The 13017-nt window shown below is 30.2% G+C and overlaps 1 protein-coding gene across 2 annotated transcripts; it reads right to left on the bottom strand.

The window, feature by feature from the left end:
* Positions 1-5084: 5084 nt before the first annotated feature.
* LOC106651057 (derlin-2) lies at positions 5085-12342 on the bottom strand. 2 transcript variants are annotated; one of them, XM_014369392.2, is made up of 6 exons: positions 12081-12342; positions 10418-10483; positions 10178-10345; positions 8428-8550; positions 8120-8283; positions 5085-5606 (listed from the first exon to the last, which is right to left on the bottom strand). In XM_014369392.2, the coding sequence occupies exons 1-6, from the start codon at positions 12171-12173 to the stop codon at positions 5507-5509; spliced, it is 714 nt and encodes a 237-aa protein (XP_014224878.1). In that variant the 5' UTR covers positions 12174-12342; the 3' UTR covers positions 5085-5506. The 2 variants fall into 2 exon arrangements, with proteins under 2 accessions (XP_014224878.1, XP_023316916.1); XM_023461148.1 differs by having other exon boundaries at positions 10418-10480.
* Between the last annotated feature and the right edge of the window lie 675 nt (positions 12343-13017).

The following is a 13017-nucleotide window of genomic DNA, read 5'->3' as shown; positions in this document are numbered from 1 at the left end:
TGAATAATGACGATCCTAGTGAAGAAGCGTTATTTCAAGAAATTACTCTTGACTATCACCATACTGGTAATCATGTTAATGAAACTTCAGCAAAAAGAAAAAAAATTTCAAATGATAACTTAATTACAGATGAAATTTCCCTAAAATCATTGCCAGTATTTAATAATTGTCGAATCGAAAAAATTATCATTAATCATATCTATGCACATGAAAAGCCAAAAAATAATTCATCAAATTGATATAATTTTCATGTATTATGAAAAATGTGTTTGTATGATTCATGTTATTGCCCATAATTATAATTATTACTTTTGTTCATGTTTATTGAAAGTATTTAAAATTGTTATGCTCGATATTATAATATACATAAGAATTTCCAGGAATTTCATGTCTAAATTTTATTTACATTTTACGGTAAAATGTTGCTTGTTCGTGTATATGCCAATGCCCGCCCCGACCAGCAGCCCTCGCTTCGCTCGGGCGTGCAAATGTCGCGGGCATTGGCAAAAACATTATGATGTGTAAGTAAACTGCCAATAGGTCGAGTTTTTCACTGGGTATGTGAAAAAAAAGTATATGCAACTCGGGATCAAAGATAGCTACGGTCAGCCACGTGAGGCTGCTCTCGGCTTCGCCTCGAGCAGCCAACTTCACGCGGCTGGCCATAGCTATCTTTGCTCCCTCGTAGCATAATATACTATTATAGCACTGCGTGGCATAAGTTCACATCTATAGCACGCTTTTCGGTGGCATAAGTCGCACATTCTGGCACCGCTGCGTTCGCATCACACTCGCATACGCTCGTGCGCTAACCTCACTTCGCGCTACCAGAAAGTGCGACTCATGGCTCGGAAAAGGGGGCATAAATGTGAACTTTGCACAGTACTATAAAATGTTGTTCGATACTCGGGCCATAGGGGACACTTTTCGGCCCAGCTATTAGGATTTAATGCTACAAATAACTATTATGCAATAGTATAGCAAAAAATGCCTTTTTGCGTATGCTTTTTTGTGCGCAAATAGTATTATGTAACAAGTCTCACTAACTCTTCACGCACTAGTTGCATACCATATTTTTTAACATTTCGTGCGTATTATATATGTGCGTATTTATGAAATGTACAGATTGCTTTCGTTCGATTGTATAGTTAGGTTCGCATCGTTTTTGATGTAAGAAAATTAACCACGGCCACGGTAATTATGACGTAACTGTGTATCCGAAATTGATAAAATGCAACATTTATATCTTTCAAGTTTTTATATAAGGGCTAAGCCATAGTTAGGGTGATGACCAAAAAATTTAATTATCTCCTCTTACTACACCAAGTTGTAGTTTATATTGAAAAAAAATGATCCACCAAGTAAGAGACCCCATGGTCTTGTAGTTTGGTGTGTGTCGGGCTTCAAAGACAAGTCTTGAAAAATGACTTTTTTCTGTGTATACCTTCACATTGAGTCTGAAGTAAGACCATGGGGTCTCTTACTTGGTGGATCATTTCTTTTCAATATAAACTACAATTTAGTGTAGTTAAAGGAGATACAATTTTTTGGTTTTTTGGCCCATAAATATTGTGAAGTTAACAAAAATATTAAAATTTCACGAGATTTATTCATATAATGCCAGAAAACGCAAAGAAGAAAAATTTGAGTTTAATAAAAACTTTGCCGATTTTAAGGTGACTGTACCAAAACACTTTTTTATACAAGGTCTTGAAATTTTGGGAGAACGTTTATGAATCTTGAATACCGGTATAACGAATTCTGACAATTGATCTTACGCATATCGAGGAGCGCGTGTCGCGCTCCACCTGGCTAATATGGCAGGAAACTAATAGTGACGACACACCACTACTCATATACAGCGCATAACATTTCCGCTCTTATATTCACGAGCATATTTCAAAGTAATTTTATAAAAACAAAAAAAGTTCGTGTTTTCTCTACATGCAATGTAACTCGAGAGGTTAGCAGCAGACAAAAATACGCGTGCATTTTGGCTTTGAGCCTATGATACCACTGACCCACCTAGTCAAATCAATTGGAAATTAAACGATAATCAGCGCCCTCTGTAAATTCAATGCTGCCGTCCCATAAGAACCTTCGAACCGCCCGAAAATTGTTTTAGTCGAGTTTCGGGCAGCTCGAAGGTTCTTATGGGGCGGCCGCATTGAATTTACAGAGGGCGCTGATTATCGTTTAATCTCCATTTACCTACCTTCTGTTAGAGTAAACCTGTACTACACTCTGTGCTGACATCTACAGTTAAGCCCTCTATACTATGTTCGCTATACGTAAGCGTCAGGATCTTCCTTGACTGACGCCAAGTGAGCATGTGTGCCCCATTGTGTATCTTAATTATAATAAAGTTCTTTTATACACTTAATTATACAGTGCTGTATATTATCCACTCATGACTTAAACACCTTCCGCAGTTTTTTGATAATTACTGATTTGAACTCAATTTCTTCCGCAACGTCCCTAAGGAGGTCTGTACCTCACAGAGTCGAAAAATTTGCTTAATTTATATTTTTTTTTCTAAATCGAATATCGAAAAACGGCTCTATGGAAACATTCATTTTGTTGCGCTGAGTAGCTGGTAAAATTTTTAGCTAATTCCACCGACCATATTTCCCGGAAAGTGTTTGAAATTTTCACACGTATTCCGGGAAATCTGGTCGGTGGAATTAGCTAAAATTTTTACCAGCTCTCACGAGACTCAAAATAAAGCCCATGCTTTATTTTTAGGGTGCGGCTCATTTTCGGTAGAACACATGGTAAAATGTTCTACGCAAAAAATTATATTTTGTGATATGTATGTGTGTAAAAGATAATTACTCGACTATATGATTAGCACTTACGATCACATTCTTTTTATTTAAAAATCATACAAAAATATGGGGAAATTCTTTACTGAATTCAATCGAAATTATTTTTGTACAGAGCATGCTCACGTTTGTGCACGTCAAATTTTTGTTTTTCGTTAAGGTTTTATTAAGTCCTTGTTTCGTATATCCGAATAACTTGCTTCTTTCGTGTTTTCCGCTTCTATCGTCAACCTTTTATTTTTATAACCCACACTGACATCCATTCTATGCATACGTAACTTCCATTGTCATTTTATTCAAAAAATTTTCAAAAATACGATGAACGAAAATGATGAAGCATTCAAATAAATTCTTAGAAATTAATGATAACTTTATTGGTTCAATACAGCACTTCCCTACGGTTTATACTGTAATGCTCGTTGACAAATAATATATCCACAACCATTACCTACAATATTTTATAGCACTCTAACCTAAAAATCGCAACTTTTTCACTAATTTTAGGCTCTCGTGCTATAAAATAATGTATGACACTTGTTTGAATAAGCTTTTTCATCAAAACTCATTATTCGCCCTCGGCTCGTGTTGAAATCACTGGTTTTGCAGAAAAAGCATATCCACACCCGTTTCATAAAGTACTTTTATAGTACACAAGCCTTTAATTGACCGAAAAGTTGCGATTTTTAGATTACAGTGCTATAATATATTGTTACAGTACTAAATTGAGAAGTAATGTTAGCGCCTGAAGGGGGCAGCAGATCTAACGTGGCTGCCCGAACCGGGTAAATTAACATAGGAGAATATGGGAGGTTCACGGTTTTTCGCCCATATTTCAATAAATATGCATATTTTTGGAAAAATAAGGCCACCAATCAATTCCTCGTCATATGTTACATTAAGAATAACTGTCGACTCAAAAAGTGTTATATCGAGTTGAACAGAGAAATTCGACTATGAAACGGGGCTCTCGCTTCACTCCAACGTGATTTTTCTCTGTTCAACTCGATATTGCGAATAATTTTACACTAATATTTTTTGAGTCTACAATCATTCCTAATGTAACACTTGACGATGAATCAATTGGTGACCTTATTTTTTCAAATATTAGCATATTTATTGAAATATGAGCAAAAAACTGCGAACCTCCCATATACTCTCATGTTAATTTCCCCGGTTTGGGCAGACATATTGGATTTCGGCCCCCTCCAGACGCTAACATTACTTCCCAATACGTACTGATTCACCTTTATATTAGACATTATGAAGTCGGCGAAATAAAAATCTAGAATTAAAATTTTTTATTACAATTCAATTTCATAATGTTCTTATTTACTTATATAACTTTGACGTACTTATCACATTCACTGCACTCGAGCGCAAACCTCACACCATATCACTTTCATGAATGAACAACTTATGTTACACAATGAGAAACAGCTAAAAAAAATTTCCAGGTGTCACATAAAGTTGTATCAGAAATGAATTAATGCATATGAATAATTTTAAATGAAGAGTTTTTCGACGAGTTGATATAATCAGCAAACTATAGACTTACTTAAATCTACATATTATTGTAAATTATTTACACAATGAGAAAAGTCCATACGATTATTATATTAATTGAAGATAAATTTATAGTGACAAAGTAAATTCGAGTAATATATCAATAAATTTTTCATGCAGTACAACTATTTTATAGGAGTCATTTATTACCATTAAATGTAACCTTTGATATGATTATAGGTAAAGTAGTAAAAGTTTTTTCAAACTTGAAATAACATCTTTTTGGAAAAATTTGCGTGTTAGGAAATATTTTATTTTGTTTAAGGGGATGCACCTGTGTTAAATCCTGTATTGAAAAACATGAAAATGAAATTATGAAATTTAATTTTCTGTTTTTGATGTAAAATCACGTTTTTTCAAGTTTTTTTACATCAGAAAACATGTCGTCTCTAGTACTTTTTATTATTTAAATTAGTCCAGTGCTCACCCATACTAACTTATGATTCCAAAGCACTGTGCCGCATGGATCTGAATGAAATCTTTGATTAATATTGATCATAGAACTATTAAAATTTTCGTCATAATATTCTCCTCCACATAGGATTTCATTCAGACCCATGTGGCACAGTGCTTTGGAATCATAAGTCAGTATGGGTGCACACTGGACTAATTTAAATAATAAAAAGTACTAGAGACATGTTTTCTGATGTAAAAAAACTTGAAAAACATAATTTTATATCAAAAACAAAAAATTCAATTTCATAATTTCATTTTCATATTTTTTAATTTACAAGATTTGATACTGGTCTATCCCCTTAAAACTATTCGTACCTTATAATCATAAGTCGTTATCATAATTTAGTGTAGAACTTATCCAGTAAGTTATACCTTTTTTAAGTCTAGTACAATAATACATCTTAATACTAATTAATCGCCTTTGAAAGCATACGCCGTTTGAATCATATTATACAATAACAAGAAGCTAAGAAAAAAGACGTAAAAATTATGATTTGGCATTAATTATCAAGTGATGTGAAAATTGAAATAATTTATATTCTCAAAAACATTTAACAATAATTGTAAAATAACTAAGAATTTCCATTTTCAATAAAAAAAAATGGAAACATACTCATACATGTATAAGTCTGAGAAACAATTGCTGTGGATACACTGAAATGTTATAGATGAATGTTTTGTTCCCAATCAAAACCACCAGGTCGATCTTCTTGCAATGGCACGTAATCTAAATCCGAATCATGAGGATTGAAAATGGATTTTCTGAAATGTAAAAATAATCATTGTTTCACATATATTTCAAAAAATAACAGTAAACAAAATGAGCCGTTAGAAAAAATTTCGCAGGATCCTACGATAAGGATACGAAACCTACATTTTACAGGACAGTATTAATGCTACCCCAATTTTTTTTTAATTCTCGGTACAAAAAATGCTATTTGAATTTCAAAAAAGATGACATAAATGTTAATTTAGTAACAGCCTTTTTTAATTTTATGACTTACTGGTAACTTGACCAGATTTTTATAGTCCAATCAAATTGGATTTTATAAATGAAAAAAAATCGTAAGCGTAGTTTAAGACTGGAATTAGTTAGAACTGATAATGCTAGGAATAGTTAGTCCTCACTTAAAATAATGATGGACCTGAAAGTGAAGCCAATCTATTCGGCCTGTGATTGGTCGAGTTACTTATGCCTCGAGACGAAATGCGATAAAGTGACACCTACGGTCAAAATAGTAACTTTCTTAAAACCGTACTGAAAAATTTATGCGCTCGAAGCGCGCCTGAAAGTTGCTAGTATACTATAAAATGCAACATCTGAATCGATGGTAATTTTAAGGATTGAGGGGCCTTGAAATTACGAAAATCGCTTTTTTAGCTACAGATTTTTGGCTATAAGCTTAACAAAAAAATTTAGTTTGAAAACTATAGGCATTCTAAATCCTACAATTTTTTTCAATGGAAATCGACCCATAGCTTTATTTTAAATGGAAAAAAAGCTATAACTAGATGAAACTTTTTATACATAATTGAACGGCTTTAAATTGTAAGAATTTTTTTTGTATATCAAATCTGACTCCAGATCAGATGTCAGATCTGTTATAAGTTCTGGTGAACGCCCATTAGATCTTATGCCAGATCTTATATCAGAATTTGCATACGATAATCGACATCAGAACTTACATCAGATCTGATATCAGATCTAATGTCAGATCTGAAGTGACTGTGACGCCTTTAATTATTTAAACAATAAGTTTATGAATAATTAAAATTTAATAACAAATCTTAAACAATAAAAGTTATCGAATTAATTTAAATTCACTTGATCAAAAACCCAAACATTGGAGGAATTATTCTTAAAGATATTATATATATATGATTATTAAAATACAACTAAATTTATTGTTAAATTTTAATTATTAATTAATGTATTGTTTAAACAATCAGTAGCGATACAGTCGTTTCAGATCTGACATAAGATCTGATGTAAGTTCTGTATGTCGATTATCGTAAGCAAATTCTGATATAAGATCTGGCATAAGATCTGATGTGCGTTCACCAGAACTTATACCAGAACTGATATCAGATCTGCAGTCAGATCTAACATACCATTTTCACCTGGGAGAAGAAGCAGTAACAGCAAAACAGTATTGCAGCAGTAATTTTCAGGAACTTTATCAGATAAGTAAAAAGTAATTTATTTAATAAACAAAATAACCTCATTCCTTTTAAAACTATAGTATAACATGCACAAATACACAGAAATATATTTGTTAAGAAAGTGATACTAAGTACTAAAGATACTAAGTGGTACCATTTATTTTTCAAATTCTGCATCCGCTTATGGTTATTTTGTATTAACTGTCATAAGATTATATGGGTTTTTAAAGTGTGTTTCATGATAATAAGCTGTAAGTTGATGTATGAAGCTCTAGTATTTAATGTTTTAAAGCACTGCATGTCTTAAGTTCACTTTTAAGGCACACTTTTCTGTGGCATAAGTCTCACTCACTCTGCGGTACCAGAAAGTGCGACTTACAACTCGGAAAAGGGGGCATCAATGTGAACTTAGCACAGTGCTAAAGTTTCTGTATGAATTTGGAAATCTATATGGAAATCGATGTTATTCAAAACGAAACTTCATATATTAACCTCAAGTGGGAACATCCATGGTTTCCCATATAGGAATTTGTCCGGAGAACTTTTATAAGAATTCATATGGGAATCTCATGGGTTTTCTAACAGTAACACATACGGGTGACCATAAGAATTTTTTTTGGATAGCGTATAGATAGCTAATAGAAGATGTATCATACTATTCTGAGTGTTGTCTTCAAAACTTGATGTCTTTTACCATGCAGTTGTTAAGAAGCGTTAATTTGAAAACATTGCAAAAACAAAAATTTCAACGTTCCGACCTGAAGCCCATTATTAACGTTTTAGTGATCATTTTCAACAAAAAAGTACTCTTACAAGTTCAAATTTAAAACATTGAAAACAATGAATAATTGCGATTTTTATATCAATGAGTATGAACTTCACGAACAAATCGAAAGAAACAAAAATGTCTTGGATTTTGTCAAGGAAAGCGTATGGATTTTTTTCAGATTTTTTCTGAATACACAGATGATTTTGACTAAACTGTACCGCTGATACATACTTAATGAAAATGATCGTAACTATTCATTCAATATTTATTAAAATTCGGTTACGCTGCATATTTTTCATTTTTTATAATGTACTTTAAAGAAACGCATAAATACTACACTCACAAGAAGTTTGGCGTCTTAAGTATTCGCCAGCCTCCACTTTGAAGCGGAAATACATCTTCAGCAAAATAATACATGTGCCCGACAGCTATTCCAATAAGATCAACCCAAACTGCATTTCCAAGCAATATTGAAAATCCTAGTAGTACCCATGGTAGATATGGTGCCTAAGAAATTAATAATTTGATGAAGAAATTAACTGTTGTTATATAAAAATTATCTTGTTTCAAACGAAAAGCCAAAAATATCTTGATTTTCGTTCCAATTTTTATAAAATTTGAAAGCATCACAGAAACTTAAAATTATCATACCTGAAAATTTAGTAGCCCAAAAAAATTCATTCTGATTAGTGGATTTCTTCTGGACCACACATAAACTAACATAATTGTGAACGCATGCCCTAAAAAGAGAAGATTCACAAACATCGCAAAAATCTAAATTTATGATAAGGAAACAATTTCATAATTGAATTCTTGATTTTTTTTAATTTTATGAAAAATTATCATTATTTATAACCAGTAGTCACTCGGTCTATTTTTTTTTTTACAATTCTGCAGAATTAGATTTTATAATTTTTTGCCATTTTTTTTGACTCGTCAATCTAGATGTTCTTTTCTCAAAAGGCCAAAGACAAACATTTACTTGTCCTACGTTCACAGTTAACATGGCCAGCCGTTTAAAATGGCCAAACATAGTTCCAAAATCATGAACAATTATCTAATAACGTAAACATTTACATTAGTATTGAATTCAGACTCAATCTATTAACAGCTCAACACACAAAAAAGTTTCACCGTGAATTAAAGATAAGATTTAACAATCAAAGAAAAGCTTAATTTATTAATTAATTACGATAGTTAATATTCATCACTAAATCAACGTCAAGCGGCTGTGAAACTTAATGCGCCGCGATCAACCCTTGACAAATCATTATTAAGGAGGTTCCCTTGCAAAGTTCGCAAGAAGTACATACATCAATATTGATAGATTTTGACCTCCCGAATCCAATGGTATAGCTCACATATGCCCAAGCCAGTCAAAATCTCGAAAAAAACGCGATCAAAGTTTCGAAAATTAACATGGGCAACATAGGAATTCATGAAAATTTGAGCTACATTTACAATTTATGAAAAGAAATCAAAGTTCGCAGGGGAATGATTATATACAAATTGTAGAGAAAGTTCTTATCTTTCATAAACCGTGTCTCAAAGTAGAGGTAGCCTGCCGTTTTTTCAATATTTTTTTAATAAAAGATGCGAAAACACGACTTTTTCGGCTCGTTTTAGGGCTAGCAGACGACAAGCCACCTACCTTAACCCGTGTTACTGCGCGAACTCTCAATTGACTAGCGTGTTACCCGAGGGAACCTCCTTAAATAGATGTGATAGTACTACGCTAACTTCACGTTTATACCTCCTTTGATTCATAAAGTACTATGAAGAAATAGTTTATGAATGTACGCAATGATGATGCAATAGTAAAAATGGTCTTAACATTAACTCATTATCATCAACAGAAACAGAATTTCGATACATGAATATAACTCATTTTATTTCATCCAAAATTCTCAAAGAAAACCTTGACAATTTTTTTGATTACTGCAAATCATTTAAATTGTAAAAAAAAATATTGGCAAAAATGTTGAATAAAATTCTATTATGTTTTTACTTAAGAACAATTGTAATAAATGATAAAAGAGAGTTTAGAAGATCAATCTAAAACTTGAGTTTATTAATAGTATTTTATGTAAGCCTACATAAAATTTTTTGTTGAATTAGTCATTGTGTAAAACTAATTCATACCGATTAACCAATTTATCCTGTAATGAATTATCTTAATTCAAATTTATATACTAGAAGGTGTAAATCCCCTTCTAAAAAAATTCCCAGGATTCTACAGAAAATTTATACCAGGGCTAATTTATTTCAAATTAAAATCTGGGTTCTTTTTGCTAATTTTGGTATAAATCTGATGTAAAAAAATTTCATTTATATAAAGAGTAAAATATATTAATGTATATCTTTTTGATATTTTTGATAAAGATAGTTTAAAAAAGGATACAATCATACATATACCTCCAAATAAAAACATCATTACAAAATCAGCTGTTTTTCCACGAAAAGATCCCTCTTCTAACATTCGACAATATCTATATGTAAATATCATATTGAAAAAAAAATTGAATCCAAATGTTCCGAAAAATAAAAATGTTGTAAAAAGCCGCCATATCTATAAATATAAAGAGAACATAATTAATGTCTGTTTATAAATATTTACTAAAAAATCTATATTTATATCTACCTGGTATTGTTTTCCAATCAAAATTGGATTAAAATACAATTGAAATGGCGAAACTACATCCAACTGCTGGAAAAAAAAATAAAAATTGCTCAACAGAGTATTTATAATTTGACATTATCTGATAGTTATAATTTAATAACTTTATTATGATAATATATATATTCCTTACACATTTTTTAAAAAGTTGATATGATATAAAAAAAATGTTAATTTTTAAAAGAAATTTTTTATATCTGATAAAACAACATTATTTGGCTATTTAAAATTTCATGGAATAATTTATAATTTGATTCTGTTATCATTATTGATTTTCAAATTTGAGAATATTCAATTTTTATATTACATTCAAAAAAGTATCTATTAATATATTTTAGCACTATTATTTGAGTCATTGATTAAATCTCTATATTAATAAGCATTGGTAAAATAAAAATTTTTTTTAATCCATCGCCATTGGAAAATGTAATAAAAGTGTTAAAAAAACACAAAAATAGATTAAATTATAAAGGAGAACAATAGTTCAAAATTTTATGGGATACCACAAGTTCTTTCACAGAATAACTATCTCTAAATTTACAAAAACTCAGTTTGATCTATACTTGCCCTTTTCTTGGGTAAAATAATTATAAATGTTCAATCTCATGTAATATTAGAAACATAGCACTAGAGTAATATGTATTTAACATATGTATAATTATATGCTATCTATGCTATTATGTGCTATCTTTCTATATGTAGTATAAGAAATTTTATTCTTATATTACATATAGAATTTTATTTAATATAAGAAATTTCAATATGTAATATAAGAAAAATAGCACTAGGGTAATATGTATTTAATGTAATGTTAAAAATATTAATCATAAATTTTATAACACAAATTGAACTTCTGAATATTCAAAGGGTTGTACGAACTTCATGCCATTCAAGTAATTGAATAATTTTCAGATACATAACTTTTTTCCTTTTTCATTAATAATTTAATTTTCTTTGGTAGCAGATGAAATGGTTTTTTGAATAGGAAAAGTTTTTAATCAAATGACTAAAGGCATTGTGCATGTTGTAACTTATTATTTTGAAAAAAATTGAGTTTAATAAGAATTTCAGGAATCAAAGTTAAAAAGACTTGTCATGATGATGTTAAATTATTATTTACCTACATAATCAAATAAAAACTTTATGTTGCAACAATTTGCTTCTTTGAAATTGACGTCCTGAAATTTTTTCAAAAACATAACAATAGATTCGTGAATTAACTATATCACTGTTTCAAGTAATTAGAAGTAATCTGTGTTAATAATAATTTTAAAATTGTCGTGAACTAGAATTCTGTTGTACAACATTGCTGTTTTATTTACTTTAAAATTTTTTCTAACAATTGAGTATAAATGTGTTTAAAAAGATCTTGTAACTTCCCTTTTTTTGAAAAAATTTTCTTTAGATAAAAATGAGATTATTTATACATTTTATGTAAAATTAGACATAAGTAAAGTTCTTTGTTGACAAAATCATGTATTTCAACTTTATTTTATTCAGTTCTCAATGTCAACATATTCAAACTTTGAGTGAACTGCATGTTCAATGTATCAATAATAAAATGTATAAAGTAATATACGATGATGAAAAAATAATAATTGAATGTTTAAGTTGTAAAATTGCTTACTACTGCTAAAGAAGTTACTATGCAAGCTGTAGTGTAGGCTCTGGTAACAACAGGCATATGGATATATTCTTGACGTATAGTTTGAAAAGCCATTTGATTGGATTTCACACACAGTAATTTATAAAAAACTGCATAACACTTAATAGGAATTTTTTATTTTAATTTGTGAAATATAAGAAAGAAAGAACAAAGAAAAAATCAAATAAATGAGATTTCTGGTACAGAATAACTAATTATGTTTGGTTAGAAAGTTCAAACCCAACAGTCAATGCTAAGGCAGCTGCAATTAATTATATTTTCACGCGTTGACTATAAAATTTTTTTTCACATTTTGTTTTGCATTGTGTTTTGAAAAATGTCCGTTTATTTGCGGACTTCATTTTTATGGTTATTTATGATAGCTATGATAAGAATTATTAAATAAAAGCACTTAAAAATGTAAAATAATTTATTTTAAAAAGTTATAGAAAGTTCCAACTTTTTAATCATTTTGACTGCGGATCATTAAAAATAAATTCAAATTATCATTCCAAGCAAGTATAATTTATTTGAATAAATAATTATGCGATTGAAATGCATTAAATTGAATCGCTATTAAGGGCCCTCTACATTCAATCGGTCGATAACGCAAGAATGGGAATGTCATTCGCCAAGTTTTGACTTGAAGCACATTTTTATAATACACTCGTAAACATATTGTTCGAATTGCATTAAATTCAATGCATTAATAAGAAAGAAAAACGAGAATTACAAATAATTCTGATCAATTATTATAGTAGCTTATTTTATTCGTAGCTTTCGTTTATCTCAGCTATATAATGCTAAGAATTACATAAAACTTCACTATGATAAAAATTTTTTTATAGGATTGTACGTCAATTTGCTAATAAAATTTACAATTTTTTCACATTTAACATAAATATCGTGGCAAGGTTGC

The sequence above is a fragment of the Trichogramma pretiosum genome, unplaced genomic scaffold (genome assembly GCF_000599845.2).
Source record: "Trichogramma pretiosum strain Unisexual culture from Peru unplaced genomic scaffold, Tpre_2.0 scaffold36, whole genome shotgun sequence".
NCBI lineage: Eukaryota > Metazoa > Arthropoda > Insecta > Hymenoptera > Trichogrammatidae > Trichogramma > Trichogramma pretiosum.
The sequence above is the reverse complement of the archived record's forward strand: the minus strand, read 5'-3'. Positions and strand labels throughout refer to the sequence as shown.

Bases quoted from the DNA above. Each gene is read 5' to 3' on its own strand.
- LOC106651057 (XM_014369392.2), bottom strand. From the start codon at position 12,173: ATGGCTTTTCAAACTATACGTCAAGAATATATCCATATGCCTGTTGTT. The intron at 10,484-12,080 runs GTAAGCAATTTT...TTTTTTTTCCAG, and splicing joins TAGTAACTTCTTTAGCAGTA to CAGTTGGATGTAGTTTCGCC. The intron at 5,607-8,119 runs GTGAGTGTAGTA...TTTACATTTCAG, and splicing joins CTTAAGACGCCAAACTTCTT to AAAATCCATTTTCAATCCTC.